The sequence below is a fragment of the Sitophilus oryzae genome, unplaced genomic scaffold (assembly GCF_002938485.1).
Source record: "Sitophilus oryzae breed Bouriz unplaced genomic scaffold, Soryzae_2.0 scaffold_376_pilon_pilon, whole genome shotgun sequence".
Classification (NCBI taxonomy): domain Eukaryota; kingdom Metazoa; phylum Arthropoda; class Insecta; order Coleoptera; family Curculionidae; genus Sitophilus; species Sitophilus oryzae.
The window spans coordinates 654,881-680,379 of NW_022146947.1; the positions used below are offsets into that span (position 1 = coordinate 654,881).

Sequence of the window (25,499 nt, forward strand, 5' to 3'; positions counted from 1 at the left end):
CGACATTAACCGGATATCGGACCTTAACCGTAACATAACATTAGGGTTTCCGTACAAATTTTTGAGCTATGGTCTATTTTAAAATCGGGATTTTGTCCAAAAATAAATTATGAATTTATTTATACAGGGTTTGTCTGACGAGAGTATACTTGACAGTGAGAGTTGTTGCCTGTCATTTTAATGCACATGTAAATTGTTTTTTCTGTCATTTTTTGAATGTCTGTTTGACGTTAGTCTTCCCTGACCCGTTGGAGAGACAGACTTTAAAAAGCAAATTAATGACAGTTGAAAAAGTGTTAAGTATACTCTTTTGTTTTGGAGCATCCTTTTTTAATAGAATAGAAAAATAGAAAAAAAGGGAATTTTGTTATTTACTAGGTACACACTTTTTTTTTTGTTTGGCATTATTAAAGGCTGAAATTTATTGGTAAAATTTAATATTGCACGTTATACAAAGTGGCGCACCTCATTCGACTCGTTTAAATATTCCGAAACGGAAAGAAGTAGAAACAAAATATTTTATGGCTATATGTGGAAAGGTAGTGTGCATAATTTAAAATCATTTTAAAATGTACAAGGTGTGTCACGACTAAGATCCATACCAAAGTTATATTTTTTCTTATGGAACACCCGGTATTTTATTTCATTTTGGGATTCTTGGACATCAAATCAGGCATTTATTATTAAGGTTAAATATCTTTAAAACCTTTGGTTTTTGAGATATTTAGATATGCATGCTATAATAAAAAAATTTGTCAACACCCTGTACAGGGTGGGTCAAATTCGACGCTTTTAAATGGAAACACCCTTTTCTATAGGAGATAGACGAAAACTAATATCGGTGTCTGGAGCTCAACTCTTTTGTCAAAAACATGATGGTGAAAACCGCATATCGATATCTGTTACCGTTTCGGAGTTACGGGGTGTTTTTCAAAAATATGCATTTTTAACAAATCGTTGTAACTTTTTTGCTATGGAAAATTTTGTATTTTTATGAAAACATTTCCAAAGCACCTTTTTACGTAGAATTTAATGGTTTAAGTATAATTTTTTTTTAAATTAATAATTTAAAAATTATCAACAGAAAATTTGATTTTTTATATGGGACACCCTATATATTTTTAATTTATTGAAAATAATTTAAAACTACCTTTCCAAAAATATGAGACACTTGATATTTTACTCGATTCCTCTTCGAGATATAGAGTATATAAAAATTTGCCCGCTTTAAATAAGTAGGCTTTCAACGGCATCGGCTGTAATGCAAAAAAAAATTCTAGCTGTGAGCATCAGTTAAAACGAAAATAATATTTGCGATGAGAGATGCAGAATTTTTTAACAATTTAAAATATATTTAACCAAAATCAACACAATTAAACTATATCTAATAACAATAAAAATAAATAGCAAACCAAGACATGAGATTTTGCTACAGGTGTTCGACATATCAACCCTCTTCTGTTATTGACAGACGGGGCAGTTTTTGAACATTTCTCGCGGAATCCATTAACTCAGTGGGGGTGAAAGATACCCTCTCATAACTGCTAAGTATTTCTAATTCTTGTCTAGATTACACGGAACAATAAGGAACCTTTATTCTTCGGCAAATATATCGATAGGATTAGATCCGTGGGCACTAAGACAGGCGGCCTCGACGGCCAACGGCTGGGATCTTGGTTAGCTATTCATTTATTCTTGAAATTAGCTGCAAAAAATTGCTGATAACTTCAGCGTTCAGAGGCTTGCTGGAAAAATATGTTTTCGAGTTCCATTAAGGGCATATCACCAATAAGGGGTCCAAAGCCTACTAGTTAAAAGTGGCGAACTTTTAAAAATTCTGTATTTCGAAGGGGATTATAACAAAATATCAAGTATGCTATATTTTTGGAAAGGTAATTTAAAATGCTTTTCAGTTAATTAAAAATATAGAGGGTGTCCCAAATAAAAAATCAATTTTTCTGTTGATATCTCTTAAATTATTAATTTTAAAATAAATATACTTGAACCATTAAATTCTATGTAAAAATGTGCTTTGGAAATGTTTTCATAGAAATACAAAATTTTCCATAGTAAAAAAGTTACAGCGATTTGTTAAAAATGCACTTTTTTGAAAAACACCTCGTAACTCCGAAACGGTAACAGATATTTATGTGCGGTTTTCACCATCATGTTTTTGATAAAAATTGAGCTCCAGACGCCTATACAAGTTTTCGTCTATCTCCTATAGAAAAGGGTGTTTCCATTTAAAAGCGTCGAATTTGACCCACCCTGTACATTACTTTTCAGAATTAATTCTTGTACTGACTTTTAAGCCAAAGAAATAAACTTTACTTAAAAATGTCATTGCTTCCTTAAATGTATACAGTGCGATATCAAAAATTGCTTGTCTATTTTAACTATTTATTTTACTTAAAAATTTCAAGTTATTTCAAATGCAACACTCTGTATTTTTTAAAACGGGAAGCAAATTTAAATGCTCTTTCAAGCTATATTAGGGTTTCCTATACCTATTTGTGTGAGAATATGAATAAAGAGCGATTTTTTAATAAAATGGCAACCATGCAAGAGTGCTGGTATCGTCATGGCAATTTTCTAGTGACAATTATGTAGTAACTATTTTCAAAACAGAAATGAGTTTATAGGCGTTATTTAAATTTATAGCAGTTTACTTTTATTTTATGTACCTACAATAGTTTAATAAATAAGTTTTATTATTTTAACGTTTCATAACTTTGTTACATTTTACGATGATTTGTTAATATATTGGATTTTCTATAAAAGAGCCAATTACGGAAAATTTATTTTTTCGTTTCCAGCAACAGGTTTCTGCCTAATAGGTTTTTCATAAACCACACTATCAGCTTTGCGAAATAGGAAAAGTAGTTTTTCAAAGTATCGCTTAACAGGAAGATGCGTATTTGGATATCTTTGAGCATAAAAATTAACCCATCAGGCCAACAAGCGATTTTCCTCACAAAATAAAATCACTAGTAACATATCTAGTCCTTCCGCCGACAGATATTGCTCCATTTTTCTTGATAAAATAATAAATACTTACGTATTAAACTATTGTAGGTTGTAGGTACATTAAATAAAAGTAAACTGTTAAAAAATTAAATTATTATAAAAGAAAAAATTGACCAGATAGATAAGGGTACTTTCGAACAATGTCGGTTTGCTAGATATGTGACATCGTAATGATTCAAATATTCAACAAAGTTAAATTGTTTTTAAGGTAAGATTACCCGAAATTTTTTCTAATTCCGGTCGAACCAACCCGGACATGTCCCGTAACTTCGGACATCATAATATGGAAACCTTATCTAAATCTACTATTTTTCTCCATTCATTTTCTCTGCCCGTATATCTCTAGATAAATCTACATGGCCGTTACCTAGAAATGAGGAAACCTCTCCTCGGACATCACACTAATAAACTTGCGATTTTTATTTGAAAAACTATGCGATTTAATTCGTACCATCGTACCAGTGATAGTACCCAAGATGGAAAGTAATAGGGTTCGTGATATCGGGGCCCTGCTCTTCTGTACGCGGAAAGAATTGCCCTGTCGAGATAACCGTAATACTCACTTAATTTATATCTAGGGTGATTTTTTCTACTGGTACCGCCTATAAAAGATGAGCAGCTTTGGGGATAGGCAGTCAGTGTACTTCGTACATCCGCCGATCGACCAAGTACTAGCAAGATGTTCTTCTCTGGGGTAAGAAATGGTTGTTTTACTATTAAAATCTAATTCACAAAAATATTACTTTACCCTTAAATTTAGTATTGTTTCATTTGCAATTAATGTACAGGGTGTTAATCAAATTAGAGCCTCATTACGGTGGAATATAGAATATATGGGAGGGGGGGGGGTCATCACCGCGACCTTAGAGATCTGTTGTGTATTGTGTCCCCCTTTCTTGAGCTATAACTCATCATACTGTCTCAGGGCTTTGACAAAAGCCAGTATCTGAGATGGTTTTTCAGAGGTTATTTCTCCGACATCAGTCGTACCAAAATTTATGGTACGAATGGTTGTCGTCTCGGCGCACTCAGTAATGGGGTGTTCTGGTGTTTCTCCATTTTCCCTACAGAATCTCCATAGGCGGTTGTTTCTTAGCTTCAATATACCGAGGTGTCCATTGAGAAGTTGTCCCTTTCCCAAACAGTTTCCTTCTCTAGACCCAATTTAAACCCAAAATTAACCACTTTGAAGTCGATACCGGGTTCTATACTGTAGCACATTCTTGCAAATGCAAGAAAGGCTATCAACACAGTTGTTAATGCAGGAGGACTGTGAACAACAACATTATAAATTTAAATGCTCTATGAATGTAATATTATACAGGGTGGTCCGAACTGTATTCCGGAAACTTCAGTAGCATATTCTGCACATAAAAATAAGTAAAAAAATTCGTATAAATGTATGTTCGAAAATGCTTAGTTTCGGAGATACAGGGTGTAGAAGTTTCATTTTCATTTCGATTTTTTTCAAATAATGTTTGAAGTAACCTCAATATTTTGATTAAAATTGGTGTCTAGAAGTTTTTTGATATGAGAAAATTGATTTTGATGTCAATATGACTCCTACTTACAGAGGGCGCCACATACATATTTTTAACTGGTTTGAAGAGTAATAACTTTTCGCCCGTGCCTGTATAAACGTATACTCAGTAAAAAAATATACATTTACGACGTTTTTTACGTAAAAAAAGTCTCTTGGTAAAAATCGCTATGGGTAATGGTTCTATTGAATCGAAATTATCAATACCTGTCATCATTGACATAAATTATTATATATAAACATGTTAACTAAATAGTTAACGAAATCATAAATTTGAAATATTTTTGTGCCAAAAGTTCAACAGAAACTGTTTTATCGTCATTTTTTCGAAGAAAAATTTATTATTAATTTAAAAAAAACAAAAAGTTCCCAAATTTATCAATTCAGTCAAATAAAATTATTTACCCAAGACGTTTATTTTTTGTCAATAATGACATGTATTGACTATTTCCATTCTAAATATCTGGAAAACGGTTGCTCGGGGCGATTTTTACCAAGAGACATTTTTTACGTAGAAAATCACGGAAATGTATATTTTTTCACTCAGTAGTTTTATACAGGTACGGACGAAAAGTTATTACTCTTCAAAACAGTTAATACACATGTAGGTGGCGCCCCCTACAAATAGGAGTTATATTGATATCAAAATCAAATTTCTCATGTCAAAAAACTCCTAGTCACCAATTTTCATACAAATATTGACGTTACTTATTAAATTATTTAGAAAAAATTGAAATAAAAAATGAAACTTCTACACCCTGTATCTCTGAAACTAAGCAATTTAGGACATACATTTATACGAACTTTTTTACTTATTTTTATCAGCAGAATATGCTGCCGAAGTTTCCAGAATACAATTCGGACCACCCTGTATAATAGGTAACAGTAGTCTTTTTCAAGTTTTTTTGTTGCAATCTACGTTTTTTATAAATGAATTTTTATACTATATATACTAATATATTTTTTGGAAAAAGGCTGTATTTTTTCCAAAAAATCGATTTTGAAGCGACAGCTCAAAATACCCTAATCTTTAACCAGCGCTAGAGCCTAATCGGATTATCTGTGGAAAAAAATATAAAGGACTGAATTTGTAGAAGGTTTTGTCCAGTTTTATTTTGTACAGAAGTATTATTTCTGAAAAATGGACATTTTTGGAGTTAAAAAACCGTAAAAAGTGCAATTTTTCGTAAAAAGTGCAATTTTTTTGTATTTTTTTTTCAATGTTCCGTCACGAAATTTTGTTAGCAAACATCAGATTCGGATTTAGCGTCTCAAAAAACATAAATAACAAAATAAATCAAAACTGCCCCAAAACTTTCTTCAAAAAAATACAATTTGACAAGACTAACACAATTTCATTTTAATACAAACTGTTGTTCTCCTTGCAGCCACCGCGTCGTATAAGAGGTGCCACCTGAGATTATTTTGAACATCCCGGAGTATCTAACTAAAATATCTTTACACATATTTTTTTCTTTATCTCCACTCAACTTTATTACCAAATTTGAGGACACAACTTAAGAAATATTAGCGTCACTGACAATTTTTTACCATAATAAAGTAAAATAATTTTATAAGAAAGATATATTGAATGTTTTGTTGCAGGCTGTTGTGATTCTGCTCTTTGTCAATGGCTCTTTGGCCGCCTCCCGGGTGGCAAAAAGAAGCTATTTTGACAGTAGTAGTTATGGATATTCCTACGACGGTTTCGGCCATAGTGGACTAGGATCTGCCAGCAGCAGCTACTCGTCACCATCAGTAACATTCAGCGTAGCAGTAAGTAACTTAACCTACTATATAATATAATATAATCCAATATCTCTGATTTATACGAAACTTTACGCTGTAGAAACCCCACGGTCCGTCGATATCATCGGCAGATATCGCATCAGCAATCCAGGCCGCCAAGGAAGCCTCGGCCAGCGTGATGGCCGCCCAACGTCGAGTCCAGGAGGCCAAGGATGACGTGCTCACCCAACAACACCTGGCCACCCAAAAGCAAGCAGATGCCCAACTAGCCCTTCAGGTAAAAGAACACCTTATTCATTAGACCTCACTAATGTGCAAAGTTTTTTTTTCTCGCGCCCTACCATAATAGTATCGCTGTAGATTGTGGTTCTGGTCCAGTGAGTAGAGTAGTAGTTCCTTTTCTATCTAGATCGTTTGCTTTTTCATTTCCCTCTATCCATTGATGGGCTGGCACCCAGAGCAGGAGAACTTTATTTTCTTTGCCTAATTTGTTCAGCTTCTCTAGGTATTCTTTGACCAACTTCAAATTGATTAGCATCAGTATACCACATTATGGTACCATCTTTTACCTGCTGAGCAAACGTGTCTCTCTTTCAATCCTTTTTATGCTCAACACTACAGTGAGGTGGTTCTCAAAGTTGTACATTCTTCGCATATGTTATCCAATGAGAGTTGGTGGAATAGAATTTTTCTTTTCAGAGTATTCCAAGCTACTGAGCTGACAATTCTCCCAGTACTGTTCCCGTCAATGACAATTCTAATTATTTTCACATTGGCATATCTACCGATAACAATATGCACTGGTGTTAGATCTACAATGATCTGCATAGCTGTTGTTGGGTAGGTTCTTATGGCTCCTCTGATGCAAATACATGCCAGTCTCTGCATTTTGCACATACTTTGCCTTGCTGTACATTGTAATTAATGGTTTACTACCAATTAATACTTATTTTATATTATATTGATTTTATAGAAAACTGAAGCAGCGGCCGCCGTACAACAACAGGAAGCGAAAGCCGCCGCCACTGCTTTGGTCAGAGCTCAGCAGCGTCTCGCTCAGGCCAAGGCCGAAGTCTCAGAAGCTCAGAGGGCAGCGTCTAGCAAAGAGGCTCATGCCGCCGCTATCATTCAGAAAAGTGCCGCGGCAGCTGCTCATGAAATTCAAAAAACAGGTAATTATTATTTTATTCGTATTTTGAAAAATAACTTTCCTGATGTTCCTTTACTCGCATGGAAAATAATTCTTACAATAATTATGTATAGTCTTAAAACTGTAAAATATTTATTCTGAGAAAAAACTCACATATTTTTCGAATATCTACAAATTGAGAGTTTATATAGACGCTCAGTTTTTTCCAAGCGTGGCTAAACTAACCAAGCGAGTCAAAACCTAGCGAGCGTAACAATTAATTCCTGAGACTAGAACAATAGAAACAGAGAACTGGAAGAAATTGGACCATTATCGCTGTTCATATTATCTTTACATTTATTAATTTTGACGCCCTCTCAGCATCAAATTGCCTGTAATTTGAGACTGTTTTTTTATTAATTTTAAATTATTAATATCTATGCAATGATCTTTATCAAGAATATGTTGAGCAACGCAAAATATATCCGGTCTATCATTTCATATCTGAGCCATATGTTCTTTAAATCTAGTTAGATAATGTTGTTCTTCCAGTTTGCCCAACATATTTCTAATTACAATCTTTTCATAAAAGTTCATAAATACCCGACCTTTCCAGTGGAGGTGTTTTATCTTTAGGATTACCTAATGGAAATTTTCGATCCTTGCCGTAGAGAGCGCTGCGGTCGGATTTTTTTTTAAATTAACTGAAATGCATCAAGCCTATACACAAGTTTATAATTGACATTCTTAAAAATTCGTTTTAAATCACGGGATGACTCTATATCAAACGGTATTGAAACACGAGTATATCTTCACGTATCTTTCTCCACTTGATAAGTCGAATTTTGCAGAAACCTTTAAATTGTTTAATTTTCTTTTCATTTCGAATGTTCTAACTAAAATTTGATTGTACCTTTTTCTTTCCAGATGATGTAGCCAGAAAAATCCAATCTATCCAATCGTCAGGCAACTCCGCGTTGCGTCAAGTAGCAGCTGCCAAACAGGGTTCTTTGACAGCTGCGTCCGCAGCCGTGGCAGCTTCGGCCCACTCCTCCACCTCCGACGAGACTGGAGGTTCTCACCCATCGGCCGCCGGTCCTTGGTTCGGACAGAAGGTCGTCCATTTGCAACCTTGGGGCTAAGTTTGACTCTCCCTATAGTATTTTCCTTGTTTTCTACATGTATATTGTCATAGGAATCGACCTCCAAGCTTCAACTTAGTCATTTAATAAGTACACGCTACAAATTATATTGTAAATGTATTAGTTTAAGTTTGTTTTGTTGTTATATTTGTAATACGTTCCTAGGTTTAGTAGCTTTTTGTACGTTTATTTTATGTCAGCTGAAAAAAAATTGGTAATGTAATAAACTAAGTCATTATTAAAGGATTTTGTTTAATTTTCGCCAATAATTCGCCATGTAGAGTGTCTTAAAAGGCATATGAAACTACCATTTTACAATTTGGACACATTTGGAGACATTTATAAATTTTTTAATAATTTATTTTAAAATCTACTCGGTATAGTCTTGGTGCATTTCAGTTGATTTAAACAAATTCCAACCGCAGCGCTTCAACGGCAAAAATCAGAAATTATCAGTACCTACTTATAAATTGTGAATATAAGGAATATTATAATATTTTATGATTATAATATTCTTTGTTGTGAATCAATTAACTCATCAAAAAAATACTAGGTATACAGGAAATAAGACATATCATCGATCGTCAAAAAGGTATATTTAAAATTTAGTTCAGTCAATGGGGATTTTTGCTTGGAAAAAAGTCCGGAAGTTTTGCAACTTTGCAGGTTTATAGGCCAGAATGAGGACACCATGAATCACTACAGCCGTAGCTACTGACTAGGCTTAGAAATGGGAGCGAAGCAGCATGGGACTCAAGCTACATCCACGCTGGGGCACTTTATATGCAAGAAAAATCATTCCTACTGGGGACACTCGTTCACAGGACAACCGTACATAGGATAATGGTACAAGGGAACACTACCCGTACCTTGGATCATAACTTAGGACTATAACCTTGGAAATAGTCCGTACCTTGGAAATAGTCCGGACCTTGGACCCTAAAAATACGAAACTCTTGTTTAAAATCAAACAAGGTCTAATAAACAAAATGAACCTACCTCGAATTACTTCCAAGGGCTCACTAAATAATAAAGAACATGTCCTTTCTTCCATGTGACATTCTGGAGGACAAAAGAAAAGGGACGCCAACGTGCCAGCAAAATACAAATACAAGTTAGGTTGGGACATCCAAAACTCTACCCTAAAAATATGCAGTAATAATATCGAATCTAAAAGGATAATATTTCATCTTTACCTGTTGCTTTGAAATAGCAGCTGATTCAGATTATACAGCAAGATTTAAATAATCACCATTTCTAAAAGCAACAAAGTCATTTGCAGGTTTATAGGTTTTGGGGTCCCTAACTAAAATCCATAAAATGCACATTCCCAGACTTGCCGCCGGCGCAAATCGGTATTTTGTGAATATCTCGAAAACTATGCGTTTTTCGCGAAAATTTAAGGAGAGCAAATTAAGGAATAAAATTTCCTATAAAAAAGGTTTTATGAAAATTTTCGATAAAGTCAACCGTTTAGGCACAAAATCCCTGAAAATTTTACAATTTTGCGTAAAATATAATAATATTATGTATAGTCAATTTTCCGAAATAAAATGTCGATTAGGGTTCACTAAGAGGTAAAGTACATGGCGCGTTTATTTTAACGTATTCTCCCCGGAGGCCTACTCCACTAGATAAATTAAAAACTTTAACTTAGCTGCACAAGCCCCACGGATCTGGCTCATTGATGTCAAAGTCGATCGTGTGTGCTGTGCTGGGCTCATCACGGTGGTCTCTCAATAAGTCCAACCATCTTCAGCCGCCAGAGGGATATCTACAGGCAAGTCCAACTCCTCTTCGGATTCGTCGAGTGACACTTTAGTGACGTTGTCACAGGATTTCCTATTGCAGTATGCACAAATCATTGAACATTTTAATCCTGCTTTTCTGCATCCGCAGGCTTTACCATAGTTGTTGGTTTTGCATTTACAGGATAAAAATGCCAATAGGGATTTTGGAGCTGGATCTTTCAACGTTGTGACTGGAGTAATGCCTGTTATTGAACAACCAGACCAGTGCAGAACCTGGTGGTAAGTTCGCAATGAATGCTGTCCAGCACAATTAATTATTCATAAATTAATGAGCGAATTAATGATACGCCACTGTTTCATGACAAAATTGAAGAAACTAAACTAAAACTAGTTTTAGTGAACACTAATCGACATTTGATTTCGGAAAATCAACTATATTATGTTTATCATACTTTACGCAAAATTGTAAAAATTCCAGGGATTTTATGCCTAAACGGTTGACTTCAGCGAAAATTTTCATATAACCTTTTTTATATGAAATTTTATTCTCTTTAATTTTGCTCTCTTCAAATTTTTGCGAAAAACGCATAGTTTTCGAGATATTTACAAAATACCGATTTTGAGCACCATCTTGGCAAGATGGCGGCGCCGGCGTTAAGTCTGGAAATGTGCATTTTATGGATTTTAAGTAAGGGACCCCAAAACCTATAAACCTGCAAAGTTTCAAAACTTCCGGACTTTTTTCCAAGCAGGCCCCTTTTTTGATCCCCAATGACTGAGCTAATTTAAATTATAAGAAAGGGGAAAAACCATGAATTCACTACCTTATTTTATAAAAGAATCACCCTGTATATAAGACGTATTTTTTCTACATTAGGTATTATAAAATTTTCCTGGGAGAAAAAAACAGAATAATCCTGAAAAAATATAAATTTTTTGCCAGAAAAATCAAATCATCTGTTTATATTTGTCCGGACAGCTGATTTGTCACCTCAAAAATAACCTACAAATATTTGGCCCTCGATTTGGCATAAGAATTTTTTTTTCGTAAAGTGTATCTTTCGGAGGATATTACGAGTTAAATAAAATGTCTTTATCTCTGTTATCTATCAGATCTAGACAGTCACGTTTATTAAAAATTTCGAAAAATATTATAACACAAAATAGACTAGCCAGTGCAACCAAACGTGGGGTTATTTTACCACCACCTGAAAGAACTTCTTTTGGACTTTTTAAGGTAAATTAAAAGGTATACTGTTTTTGTGTCATTATAATTTGAAAAATAATGGTTTTTAGGTAGCTCTAACTGTTATGGTTGGACTATTTATTGGTGCAGGTATTAGTAAAAATATAGCAAACTTCTTAGAAGAAAACGACTTATTTGTACCTGAAGATGACGACGATGATGATTAGAAACGTTTAGGATATGTTGTAGTGGTTATTTTAATTTGTTGCCAAAAGATTTAAGAAAATAGGTCATTAATTAATTTATTTATGGATGAAAAATATTGTTTATTTACTCTGAAGTGTATATAGGTATCCCAGATGCTTTTTTTAAATAAAAACTCAAAAAAAGCTTATTGTTTTATTTGTAATAACAAAAATCAACACATACATTAAATAATATGGTTACAGTTACGACTTTCAGTATAAAATTATATAAATGGCAGCTTATTAGTAAAATTAAATAATATAATACTATTTTATTCTGGAGGCTTTTTATGTGCTCCCCAGCCATGAAAACATTTAGTAAATCTTTTAGATTCTTTATTTTTCAAAGTCAGGAACAATTTCCTAGGTCTATCGGGCTGTTTTACTCTCATATGCTGAATATAAACCTAAAAGGAAAAAAAATAGTTATATTGATTATATTTTAATAAAACTAAAATTAAGTACCTGTGCAGATTTATAAGCTAGTTTTATTTCAACCTCACTGCATTTAGCTCCCAACCATAGAAAAACTTGCTCGCCATTGTCAAGAATCATTATATCGTCATCGGCAAGATCGTCCTAAAAAAAATCAAGTTTAAATATACCGCCAAAAAACAAAGATAAAATGACCCGTCAAATAAATACGAATAAAAAAGACGGGCAATTCAGATGTTCTTTTATTTAGCAATTTAATTATACCGAAGGGTGATAAAACATAGTTTTTTACAAAAATCTTTCAAAAAGTACGATTGTTAAAATAAATAAAATGCAAAAATTGTTATTTTATTAGAAATTTCCTAAGTAGAAACATAAAATTTAAAAAGACCGCCAAAAGGTGGACTATCTTTGGACCAATAGTAAAATTAGAAGAACAATCACATGACATCCAAAATAAAATAAGACGTTTTCATTGGCGCATGAAAACGGAAGTGCAACTGACAATTCTTTCTCTTAGCTTTTTCCGTTTTCATTTATTTTTCCCGCAAAAAGTTAAAGCTATTTAACAAAAATGAAAACGGTTAAACTGGCTCCGATTTCTTACAAAAATCCTTCAGAAACCGAGTGTGTTAAAGCGAAAGCTTCCGCCATACCGGTAAAATACAAAAATCTCGTAGAAACAGCGAATGCAGTGCGTGGAATGACCGTTCAAAGGGCCGAAGCGTATTTGAAAAACGTGCTTGCTCACAAGGAATGCGTTCCTTTTAAGATATTTAAAGGAGGAATAGGAAAATGTGCACAAGCCAAACAATTTCGGACGATCATTGTGAGTATTTATTTTAGTTTTGAATTTATATTGAAATATTATGAAACTTTTATTATACAGGGTCGCTGGCCAAAAAATGCCGTGAAATGTGTTCAAGATCTTTTAAGAAACGCTATATCGAATGCTGAGTTTTACGGTAAAGACACGCAAAACCTGGCTATCGTTCAAATTCAAGTTAATCAAGCCCCGGTGTCTGTAAGAAAAACCTTCCGAGCACATGGAAGAATCAACCCATACGAACGTCATTTAAGTCATATCCAAATGGTACTTCGAAAGAAAGACTAAGTTAAGTTTATGTTAGTTTCAAGTAGGTAACTATTTCAGTGATGTTCTTTGCTAATTTTTTGTAAACTTTTGAATATAAATAATAAAACTTACTTGACAAAAGTCCGAACATTTTTCCGAAACAATAAAATATCCTTTTTCATTCGAACACCTAAAGAGTCTGGTATATTCCATAAAAACAGCATCAGTTTCATAGGGTTTTTTCCCATTGAGGCCAAGCCAAAAGAAATTATCTGGCTCTTCACCTAGGTGGAAAAAAATAATTACATATTTTTCTATTTTACTTAAAAAAAATAACATTACCTTCAGATAATACTTGTAAAGTGACCCAAGGGCTGTTAAACATTTCATCTGCTATCTCTTGAACAAGTCTAGCCTCATCCTGATCTGATTTTGAACCAATCCACACATAAACGATTCCAGAATCAGGATCATCATCTTGTTCAAATGGAACTTTCAAAATATAGCTGTTAAAAAAAGAAAAAAAAAATGTATTATATGTGTAGGGTGTCCAATTTTCGTGTGTGTGTTATGGTGTTTCTAGTTTATGAGGAGAGATACAAAGATCATCACTGCACTACTTTTTCTGAAATTAAAAATGCTACACACAGATTTGTCCTAGCCCTCTTGGTTCCTCAAATACAAGACGAATTTGAAATTGTTGCTTTTTTCCACCCTTCTCGTATATTGATTATCTTATAACTTATAGAAAATATGGAAACTATATGCCCCATAAAGTTTTTCACGTAGAATTTAGTGACATAACTGGTTTTTCGTTGGGAGCTGTTATTCTTGATATATGGCCCAAATTATCGCTGAGATACGAGGGAATCCAAAATGCAACACATTTCAAATTTGCCCTGTATTTCAGAGCCATGATAAATCATGTATGTATAACATCTTAAGTTTCATAAAAAGTGGCATAGTGATGTGAAAACTGCATCTTTGTATCTCTACTTATAAACGAAAAACCCTGTAAAGCACACAAAAATGGGACTCCCTGTACATATATACAGAATATAAAAAACAGCCATACAATCGCCATTGAAATGACAATCTACAGAGTGCAAAATATGTCCGAAAACTTTTTACATTTTACAGATTTACTATCAATTCTCACTTCAATGGTCCCTATGACGCGTTTTTTTTTTTCGATTAAATGGTTTATTGAAGTGATGGTCAGTTACCAGAAAGCAGAATTCAGCTGTGTGGCATCGGGTTTGATCTGAACTAGTCTTGTATACAGGGCGCTTCCGTTTGATCTCAAGTGGTAGAATTCAACCATATTTTTTTCTTTTATCTTTCTTTTGCCTTGATGAATAATGAATTTTCGCTTGAAATGGGCCATGAATTTCATGTTTTCTTGTTGCTGGTGCGTTCTGACCACCTCTAACTTATCCTGAAGAAAGAACAAACAGTTAAATAAGTTGTTTTATAAGTATACAGGGTGAGTACACGATAAGGGGTAAAAAACTCATCTCGTTTGTTTTGCGAAATACAAAAAAAATGTTAAATAGGAAAGTTTTAGAGAATATTAAGATACATTATTTAAAATTATTTTTGGGTATACAGGGTGTTTCAAAAATGTATGGAGGATATAACATGAATTTTTCGTATTTTTAGAATCTGCGTAAAATTCTATATGTTTTTTTATATAATCTTGTATATCTAAGATTAAGAGTTAATTAATATTTCAATTTATTTAAAAAAATGTTAAATTTTAGTATGGTAAAAAATTTCAATGGTGCTATTGTTTTTGAAGCTGGAGTACACAAATTTGGTAGGAGAGATTTTAAGAGTTTAAGAAAAATATATAGGTAGGGATATTTAAGTTAGATGCTACAGGGTGTCCAAAATAAATTTATGAATTTCGTCTACTTAAAATTGAAAATTCTTATTTTTCGATTTGCACACCTAGATATTAGTATTTTCTTTCCGAATCTTCTAAAAGACTCTTCAACTTTTAATAAGTATGTTATATAGGTTTTTTCAAACCTTAAAAAATTATAGCACTACCAATAACTTTTTGCAATACTGAAATGACATTTCTTTAAATAAACTGAAATATTACAAAAACTACTAGTTTTAGGAATATAACATTATATTTAAAAAAGATAGCACTTTATGTAGAATCTTAAATTATATCCCCTAAAATTTTGCTATGTAACATTTTTTCATAAATATCAAAACAAATAAAATAATATATATAACTACACTGTTAACTCACCCTGTACAGGATGTCCTATTTTCGTGGGTTTACGGAGTTTCTTGTTTCTTAGTAGAGATACACAGATGCAGTTTTCGCACCATTGTGCTACTTTTTTATAAAACTAAAAATGCTACTTATAAAACTACAGATATGTATGTATGTATGCCCTCTTAGTTTCTAAAATTCAGGGTGAATTTGAAAATTTTGCATTTTTTGACCTCCTTTGTATCTTGATTATCTTATGATTTATCAAAAAGGCGAAAACTTGGTCACGTAGAATCCAGTGGCGTAACTAATTTTTCGCTGGGAACGGTAGTGATGTGAAAACCCCAACTTTGTATCTCTACACAAAAGCGAGAAACCCCATAAAACACAAAAATGGGACACCTTGTACAGAAATGGCATTGATAACGTACCCGGAACAGAGTTTTGAATTTCTTCTGAAGTGTAAAAGTAAAAGTTAACCAGCCCATGTTACTGGCTTCTCTGCCCTGCCAGAAATAAACCACTACTTGAAGATCGTCTGCGTCATCTACGTGTTCATTGTCATCAGTGTCATCCACTGGGACCCAGTATCGACAGAGGAAGACGTAACAGTCTTTGGAGTAGAAATGACCTAGAAAAATTATATGTGTGAATTGATAAGTAGGTGAAAAATGTTTTTTTGAATTGTACCTAACTCTTCTTCAGGCAAGCGTACAAATTTCTTGCCTTCCAAGACAAAGGCTTCCATTCCTTCTAAGTCTTCATTCCATTCGTCCATGAGCTGCTGAGCCTCGGATAGAGCCATTGGTGGTTGTCTAGAATTTTAAAGGATTTATTTAGTATACCGGGTGCGTCTCAAAAGTGGCTCAACCCTATAACTTTTTTTTTCAGATAAAAAAAAACGATATTTGGTTTGTTAATATATGGCATAAATTAGGATTGATTGATGTATTCAATTGTTTTAGGTCACTTTCTGTTTCACCAGAAATGACTACAACTTCTGATTTTTAAATGGCACCCTTGGTATTTTTTTCCTTTATTTCATAGAAAATAATACTCTGAATAGAATGACATATCACATGTCAACTTTTGACATTTTCCCATATGGTTTATTTGAAATTGTAAAATGCGGTTCATAACGACATTTTGACTCGAAATACCAGGTGTGTGGTATTAATTTACTAGTAAAACAAAGCTTTTTCGAAATATGCTAATGAACCACCCTCTCTCGACCAGGACAAGACACGAAAACTATTAGAATCGATTTTATTGCTTGCTTCTTGATTAAAAATTAGTGTTTTTAATACAACCATGGCACTTTAGATTTAAATTTAAAATACGATTTTTTAAGCGAGAATGTCAAAAGTTGACATATGATAATGGCATTCTATTCAGAGTGTCATTTTCTATCGAATAAAGTAAAAAAATACCGAGGGTGCTATTTAAAAATCAAAAGTTGTAGTCATTTCCTGTGAGACAGGAAGTGATCGAAAACAACTGAATACATCAAGCTATATTATTGTAAAGTTTCATTAATATTCATTAGGTAGTTTTTGTGTGAAAGAGTAACATACATACAAACTTTCGCGTTTATAATATTAGTAAGGATGTCGCGACTTTATTATCGATTCTTCAGGCACTAACACGTTTAGAAGCTGTCATTTGTCACAAACTTACCTGGGAGTAAATAAGGCAGTTAGATCAGCTTTAGTTTCCTGTTGCCTGGCCCATTTAGTTAAGTCCGCACCTGTTTTTTGCACCGATTCGGCTGTTCGAGTAAAATCTACGGCTATTACTTCATCCCAACCCACAAATTTGCATTTGAATACCTAGAAATAATTGAATAACTTATTATTAAAATTATACATATCTTGCAAACAGAGAATAGGTTTGTATAATTAAGAAGAAGAATTTAACCGCTTTTTTCTGTTATTACGGGGATTATAGACACACATTATAGACTGTCCAACAAAGAATTCCTGATAATGACAGTTGTATCTTTCATCTTAATTCACAGGCAAATTATCGTTTGACGAAATCCTCCCTGATTCAATGGACAGACATTATAAAAAGTAAATAAACACAAACCTGTGGTTCTGTACCTTCCCTAACCCTGGTAACCAATGCATAATCAGGCCTATCAATCATGTTGAATAATTCTTCAGACAGTTTTACAGCGGCAGCATTCACTAATCTAGTACTCTTTTTACCAATCCTGTTCAAAAGAAAATATAAAATTAGTATTTTATCTATAGGAAAATAGTTCAGTAACTTACCACACAAAAACGTCCAGGTAGCAATCCAAAATGTACACGTTTTTACTTTTCAGTAAAGTGTTTACTAATTTTCCATGCGGTACTTCAACCTGGGGTAATTCTAGGTAGCCCATCCCGAGCTGAACGCGGTACAAACGTGGCGGTACAGGAGTAAAATTTGAATCAACATGTTCCTAGTAAAAAAAAAGAAAAAATATAGTTGAGATTTTTTAGTACAGGGTGACGCCTCTCATACGACGCGGCAACTCAAAGGAGAACGACAGTATAATAGCATATTTATACCTAGGTTAATTTAGAGCATTTTTTAAAAATATATGGAGTTCTAGAGAGAGCCCCCACAAAAAAATACACATAAAAGCTAGGATTTTTATAATGGAACACCATATATAGTAATTATTAATTGTTTTTCGGATTCTAGAAAAAAAAGGTGACTTTCATCAGAGAAGTATAAAAATGACCGAAATGTAAGGTTTTTGACATATTTCAAATTACAAATACAAATCTCTAAAAATTGAAAAAGATACATACTTTAATGACATCTTGTGGCCTGATATCTTCGGGTAATCCCAGAGTAACCCAAAATTCTTTACCCTCATCCCCTGTGATTTCCCCAATAATCTCCGCTTTATTTTTTCTCTCATTTTTGTTGACCTTCTCGCACATCAGCCTGGCTTTCGATTTTAACGTATTTTTTGCGTTTTTACCGTTCCATATAAACATTTTTGTTCCTGAAATAAAAGATAGAAAAGTTAAAAAGAATTACAACAAAATAAAATAGGTCAAAAATAATACCTTTATCCAGAATAAAAACAAAACGTGAATCCAGGGAATATGGACTGATAGCCACAGGTTCTAAATGAATAGACGGTCCAGCGGCGTGCACTCTATAAAGTCTTGTTTCGAATACCTAAAAAATAATAATCACTTCAAACAGTGGCGTGCCTTTCAGTATTTTAGAGGTGCACAAACTTATAGAGTAATAAGTACTTTTATTGCTCACTGTTATACATATATAAAAAACCTCGACTTATTTATCGATAGATACAGGGTGAGTCTTAAATAAATGCAAATATTTTTAGGTGTGGTATATTTAGATCCCAGAAACTGGTTGTTGACGACCTGGTTGAGTAAGCTCCAGAAATATTAACTTTTAGGCTTTGTTCTGAACTTCGCAATTAGTGGAATAAATTAGTGGTTTCAATTACACTTTATACTTTTTGGTTTACAATCATTCACAATGTTTGAAAACCACAATTAAAATTATAGAATATCCTAACCATATCCCAGCAATAACTTGCGTTAGTCAGATGTATCCATAGAGAAAACCTAATATTTAGCTTATAAAACAATCAACTATTAATTTCTAACCACAATTTCTCTTGACGGAAGATAATCAAAGGCCAAAATGGCATTTCTAGCAAATTTTGAAGTATAATAAGTGGAAAAGTTAAAAGTCTGACAACTTTTTCTAGTAATTGAAAATGTTTACCACTAATTTTGACGTTCTGAATGCTTATGTTGAAATTCAAGGAACAAACTTCTACGCTAATTGACACCACTAATTTATTCCACTAATTGCGAGGTTCTGAATAAAGCTTTACAACTGAAATGTTTACTTACCATATCTTCCACTGTGAAGAAACCACTGCAAGTCCTTCCTCCTTCAATATAAGTTATCTGTGTATCAAACAAAGCCATAAACTCATCAGACTCATCTCCTTGTTCCTCCCTAATCGTCCTACACTGTGCGCCCAAATAATTTCTTAAATTAACCGCATGAATTGCTGAACAAGCCCTTTTATCCAACTAAAAAAAAATATTTCTATAAAAATTACATTTTGAAAAAAAAACAATACTTACTGGTGCTTTCTCTCCGATCCAAAAATATATTTCCCAACTAAAGCTCTGATTGTCGTCGATGATAGTTTTCAAAATTATATAGCAATCGCCTTCGTAGAATTTTCCGTATGCGACTTCTTCGATGCGATTGGGCAGGAAATTCTCAATTTCCCATATGGTTAAACCAGCCACTTGCCCTGCATCTTCTTCGAAAAACTCGGAATAGTCTAGCGGTGGTTTTTCTAGAGTCTCATCCCACCTCTTGGGTCTAAAAGGAGATTTATATTTATTTTATACTAATTTTCTCGCGACTTCTTTCGCGTAAAATTCGAATTTTATTAATATAAAGCAATGACTAAAGAATTAAGGACATGTAACGTCCATAGACGGGCTGCAGCAGAATTTGTGACATTAAGGTGCGTATCCGTTTCGAGTCGGTACATCAAAGGCGTTCGCGTCCGAACGAACGAACGAACGAATGTTCGCTAGTGGTATGGACGGGGACCGTACGATAGAACCGCACGAGAAGACCGGAGGCATTTGTTGGCGAACGCCTTTGATGTACCGACTCGAAACGGATGGTCGAGCGAACGAACGAACGAACGGCCGCATGCGTTCGGTCCCCGTCTAAATATACCGCACTTTCATTCGTTCGTTCGTTCGTTCGGATAATGAATACGCACCTTTAGACGCCATTTTTTTTATGGCAACAAATGAGTCACCAGCGACAATTTTAGCGATTTTTAAAAGTTTGTGTGTAGTGAACTTTGTATAAACTTTATTACAATGGTGATTAGTTGTTCAGCTTTCAAGTGTAAAAGCCGCAGCGATAAGAAAGAGCCAGGAGTTCCGTTTCCATAGAATTATTTATTTTTTCCATCCTTATTGAATTCGGTAATTATTTTTCTGATATTATAGGTATGTACTTGATGTACGTCGATATACATACGTCGATACTAGTTTTGTACCTTTTGTTAACATTTTAATACGTTTTTTCGTAATTAATTAGTATGATAGGCGTAGTCAAAACATTTATCAAAAAATATAAATATCTCTTCAAACAGCTAAGTTAAGAAAAATATGTGCCACGGCACTTGGATTCTTTAGTAATTGATATAAAGTGTAATATTTATTATAGCACCTAGTGGCAATATTTGAAAGTACCTATTACATGTGTCTAGTTGTAATATTGACAGTCCATGAATAAAGATAGACGTTTTATTGCTCTCCTGTTATTTATCTTTTCATTTTTTTTATAACATCTTTATAAATTATAGCCTATGTGTTATTCTGATGTATAAGCTATATTATTGTAAAGTTTCATTAAAATCCATTCAGTAGTTTTTGCGTGAAAGAGTAACTAAAATCGCGTTTATAATATATATCAGATTAGCTTATTTCGGGTTTTTCTTATTCCGGATTCATTACGACTCGTCATAAAACTCTACAGCGCATGCGCGGGTAAAACATATGTTACGATTAGATTCTTCGTGGTGGCTATCGACCTGTTCCACTGCGACCTTTTCAGATCTATTGTCTGGAGAATATTTTATCAAAAAAGTGTGAGATACCTAATCTATATTCCTAAAAAAGATTCATTCCTCCAAAAAATATGCAAGTTTTACTGCAGAATGCCACATGTTATAGTTTTCATTATATAGTTTTTAGTATTAAATTTTTACGAAAAAAATGCTATATTTAAACCAAATAAATTTAGCAAATAGACTTCAGACTTTGTTATACAGGCTCGGCAATGGATCTCTAGGCATAGGAATTACATGCATTGGAATGAAACGCCTATAAAAAGTCTATGCTTAAACAGAGATGGACAACAACTTCCCCGTTTCCACTTCCACTACGACTGTCTACTTAGACAAACTCCAATAAGATAACAAATTTTGGAAATTCCGCCACCTCCCATCCACTCATGATACCCATCTCCCTGCCCTTTATTTATCGCCATTATTTTATTTCCCTACCGATCTACCGATTTAAAGAAAAATCTAACGATATATTCAACTGCGTCTTTAGTTTTTACAACAGAAGCACTTTTAAAAAACTGACTTATTTGACTAAAAATTAAGCGACTGCCGCGTTGGAATCTGTATAATCTGACTTTATTATTGTTTCATTAAATTTTATTTAGTAATAACACACATACAGGTCATCGTTCTGTCTAGTTGCAGAGTTACAGAGATATTCCTAAAAATCCTTATTACTCCTTATTAGACGCGGTATTGGCGACATGCCCGAAGAAGTTGATATCTTTTGAAAAGATTTTATTACATTCATCTACTAAAGTTGAACCCATATTTTCCCCCAAAAAATGTAAACAAAAAACAAAATTTAAGTTAAGAAACAACCTAAATTCGGACAAATATTTTAATGATTTTCCCGTCAAAAAATATATATTAATATGAAAAAGAGTTAGAGTTGCTACAGCTTTCCCATTGAAATGAAATTAATTTTAGATATCACTGATCAAAATTTGTACAAAGGTAAAAAGTGACTGCTACACTAATTTGTGACTGCTATCCCTACTTGTTATAGTTTTATATGTTTTTATTAATATATTAATATTATTTAATTCAATATTTTTTTTAATATCAAATAATATACCTAGCTATTTCTAATTCTTGTTATATTTATTATATTTGTATTTTATTTGAGTGATCTATTATTACGACACATAGGAATGCTAATTTTGGACTTAAATATTATATTTTATTTCGTTTCTGTACTTTTAATTTTTGTTGAAGATCTACCGAGAATTTTGTTCTCGTATGGAATTATAATCTAACCAACCCGGCAACCCTGTTCGGCTACTCCTTATAAAGTTTTTTTCGGCCTAATTCCTTTGTCACAGCCGCGGCTTTGTCAAGCGCCGCCGCCGACCGACTGTGTCGGGGCGACTGCTAGGAAGATCGTACAGTATTGCCATTTCATAGAATTGCACTTGCTATTTTAGAAATGATTTCAAAGTTTTGCATGTTACTTTTCGTTTTAGAAAGAAGTTATGTGCCTAGAGAAAACATTCTTAAAATTGTTTCGTACTTTATTTAATATTTCATTAAGTAGGCAAGATAATGGGATTAGAAGATTTAGGATTTTGACAAGCCAACATAATTTCGATTTAATTGAATGGCAACACTGTCCGTCCTGTTTCTATTTTTTCGATTCTGTTCTATTTTTAGAATTTAGAATGAGTGGGAGGGGGGTTAATCACTTCGACCTTACAGATCCATTGTGTCCCCCTTTCTTGAATCATAACTCATCATACAGTCCCAGGGCTTTGACAAAAGCCAGTATCTGGGACGGTTTTATAGAGGGTAGTTCTCCATCTCCAATATCAGTCGTACCAAAATTCATGGCACGAATGGTTGTCGTCTCGGCGCACTCAGTGATGAGGTGTACTGGTGTTTCACCATCTTCCCCACAGAATCTGCATTCGCCGTTTCTTCTTAGTTTCAATCTACTGAGGTGTTCATTGAGGAGACAGTGTCCTGTTAAGTAGGCTGTGTTCTATTAGTAGGCGGTAGCCCCCACACAAGCGTCTAAAGACCCGCCCGGCGCCCCCTCTCGCAGGGGCTCTCTCGTCGTATCACTTCTATGATCACTTCCCCTATACGATGGTAGGGAAAAAGACACTTTATCCGTCTCTGTTGCACTGCAGTGTATTTTGCAGCTTTACCATCTTTTTTTATTGCATTGAAAACCTCCTATTGCTAATATTCCTTTGCCAGCAGTGTATATGTTGTTCAGTACTATTCTGAAAAATGTGTCCGCCATTTTCTACTTCAACAACAATGACGGATATTGTTGACTCAAATCTGGTCACTTTAGTTTACTAAATTTGTCAAAAGTGACAATATAATTCTAAAAATAAATAAGATTCTTACTTCAAAGATTCAGCCTTGATCTCTTCTTGCAGTCTATTCTTATCCTTAGCTATATCTTTCATGCCCTGTTAAAAACATAAAACATTACATTCTCAGCTTCATTTACTGAGAGTTATATTAAATACCTTCAATATTTTTGCTTGATCTTGATCAGCCTCCTCTTGGTCCCTTTTCCCCCTCCGTAACCTCATTTTTCTGGCTATCGGATCCTTGCTAGGATCTGTAAACACATAATAAAGAACTTCATAATCTAAATTTTATTTTGATACTTACTTTGGGATGGCAAAGGAGCAGGCACAGTAGCACCAGCCAATCTAAGCTGATTCTGTAATGAAAAATCTATGTTGTAAAACTCCAAACCAGCACCCTTAGTCATTTCAGTTGGTTTCGGAGGCATAATTAAGTCCGGATTGTTTTTCAAGTCTAAGGAATCTAAATCTGTGAGTAAATGTATGGCATCGGGAAGAGTTATCAAACGATTTGAGCTCAAATTTAGTTTTTTCAATGATCCACATCTACATAAACCTTCCGGAATCATCTCTAACTGATTATGAGCTGCCGAAAATATTTCCAAAGCTCCCAGTTTACCGATGCCTGAAGGGATACCTTCGAAATCTAGTTGATTATCATTTACATAAAGCCTTCTTAATAGCTGTAACTTGCAAAGGGATGGAGGAAGACTAGTGAGCTGATTATGGGACAGGTTTAGAATTTCTAATTTTTGCCATAACTCCATTGCTAAAAGAAATATAATAATATATAACAATCTAGTAATTTGGTGTCTAGTGTTATTGTCCTTGTATTCTTTAGTCACTCAGCTGAGTGCTCTTTTTTCTACTTACCATTTGATACTTCTGTAATTTCATTTTCACTCAAATTCAACCTTTTTAGGCTAGGCAATGAATATAAAGCCTCTGGTACCTTAGGCAAGGCATTCTGAGCCAAATCTACATCAGTCAAATTAACCAAATTATCCAAGTTACCTGGGAAATTATTTAAATTTCTTTGAGTATTTCTTAAATGTAATGTTTCTAAATTTATCAAACTGGGTAACTGTCTTAATTGAAAGTGTCCTAGTGGGTTATTGTTCAAAATTAACGTTTGGAGATTTGCTAGTCTTCTTGTCTGAGGTGGCAACGTTTCAAGATTGTTGTTACTGAGATCCAAAAACAACAAATCCGTTAAATTAATAAATAAAGAGTTTGGAATAGAATCAATACTAAAAAAGTAAAAAGGTCATTTAATATTAGTTACATCATTTAATAAGAAAACTTACTGGTTATAGCTTAAATTTAAAACTAACAATCCTTTAGCTCTGTCCAAACCTTCGGGCACTTCCTTCAAATTATTATGACTCAAATCCAGTGTACTTAATTCTTCTAGATGAAACAATTCCGCAGGTATTCCCGAACTTTTCACGTTGTTATGTCGTAAGTTTAGCGTTCTCAAACAATTTAGTTCTGTTAGTTCACCATACAGTTTTTCCAAGTCGTTTCGTGTCAAGGAAAGGTGTTCTAATTTCATTAAATTACCCATTTCTTTGGGTATTTCCTTGAGGTTTGTATGATCCAACTTTAACCATTGCACGCCGGTCATAGAACTTACAGCCTCGGGAAATTTATCGTCCTATAACAAGAGATAATGTAGAAAAAATACCTTTTAGAGAAGTTTCTATAAATACGCTGAAATCGTTCCGGGTGAAGTCTATGCCTCGCACGAAGGGTAAAACGCCAGTGTTGGCCATAATTGTTCCTGATTTTATAATGTTTTTTTAGTCTTGCAAATTCTTGTTAGAGATTAATTTTCATTGTTTTAACTTAAAAAAAAGAAATTAGTCATTTTTAAAATAAAATTGACCTTGGAGCGTTTGACATTGACAAACAGCTGATATATGTCAAAATGTGACAGGATCAGTTGAATCTTTGGGTAGTTCTACAAAAGCTACATAATTTAAAAGAAGAAAATTCTACCAA

At 33.7% G+C, this 25,499-nt stretch overlaps 4 protein-coding genes across 4 annotated transcripts; 3 read left to right on the forward strand and 1 right to left on the reverse strand.

Moving 5' to 3' along the window:
- The first annotated feature begins 3,410 nt into the window (after nucleotides 1–3,410).
- LOC115885166 lies at nucleotides 3,411–8,809 on the forward strand. Its single transcript, XM_030903974.1, has 5 exons — nucleotides 3,411–3,721; nucleotides 6,173–6,343; nucleotides 6,417–6,593; nucleotides 7,290–7,488; nucleotides 8,373–8,809. The coding sequence occupies exons 1-5, from the start codon at nucleotides 3,707–3,709 to the stop codon at nucleotides 8,585–8,587; spliced, it is 777 nt and encodes a 258-aa protein (XP_030759834.1). The 5' UTR covers nucleotides 3,411–3,706; the 3' UTR covers nucleotides 8,588–8,809.
- Nucleotides 8,810–11,293: 2,484 nt separating this feature from the next.
- On the forward strand, nucleotides 11,294–11,904 carry LOC115885185 (essential MCU regulator, mitochondrial). Its single transcript, XM_030904005.1, has 2 exons — nucleotides 11,294–11,575; nucleotides 11,635–11,904. The coding sequence occupies exons 1-2, from the start codon at nucleotides 11,426–11,428 to the stop codon at nucleotides 11,749–11,751; spliced, it is 267 nt and encodes an 88-aa protein (XP_030759865.1). The 5' UTR covers nucleotides 11,294–11,425; the 3' UTR covers nucleotides 11,752–11,904.
- Nucleotides 11,905–11,909: 5 nt separating this feature from the next.
- LOC115885183 (protein flightless-1) lies at nucleotides 11,910–25,429 on the reverse strand. Its single transcript, XM_030904003.1, has 20 exons — nucleotides 25,208–25,429; nucleotides 24,803–25,152; nucleotides 24,369–24,745; nucleotides 23,800–24,264; nucleotides 23,652–23,746; nucleotides 23,527–23,591; nucleotides 19,649–19,895; nucleotides 19,409–19,594; nucleotides 18,581–18,695; nucleotides 18,317–18,516; nucleotides 17,789–17,961; nucleotides 17,601–17,727; nucleotides 17,190–17,341; nucleotides 16,203–16,327; nucleotides 15,944–16,143; nucleotides 14,506–14,717; nucleotides 13,622–13,785; nucleotides 13,412–13,563; nucleotides 12,235–12,348; nucleotides 11,910–12,176 (listed from the first exon to the last, which is right to left on the reverse strand). Exons 1-20 carry the CDS (start codon nucleotides 25,268–25,270, stop codon nucleotides 12,042–12,044), a joined length of 3,717 nt encoding a protein of 1,238 aa, XP_030759863.1. The 5' UTR covers nucleotides 25,271–25,429; the 3' UTR covers nucleotides 11,910–12,041.
- On the forward strand, nucleotides 12,697–13,405 carry LOC115885184 (60S ribosomal protein L17-like). The gene is made up of 2 exons (XM_030904004.1): nucleotides 12,697–13,033; nucleotides 13,094–13,405. Exons 1-2 carry the CDS (start codon nucleotides 12,779–12,781, stop codon nucleotides 13,316–13,318), a joined length of 480 nt encoding a protein of 159 aa, XP_030759864.1. The 5' UTR covers nucleotides 12,697–12,778; the 3' UTR covers nucleotides 13,319–13,405.
- Nucleotides 25,430–25,499: the final 70 nt, after the last annotated feature.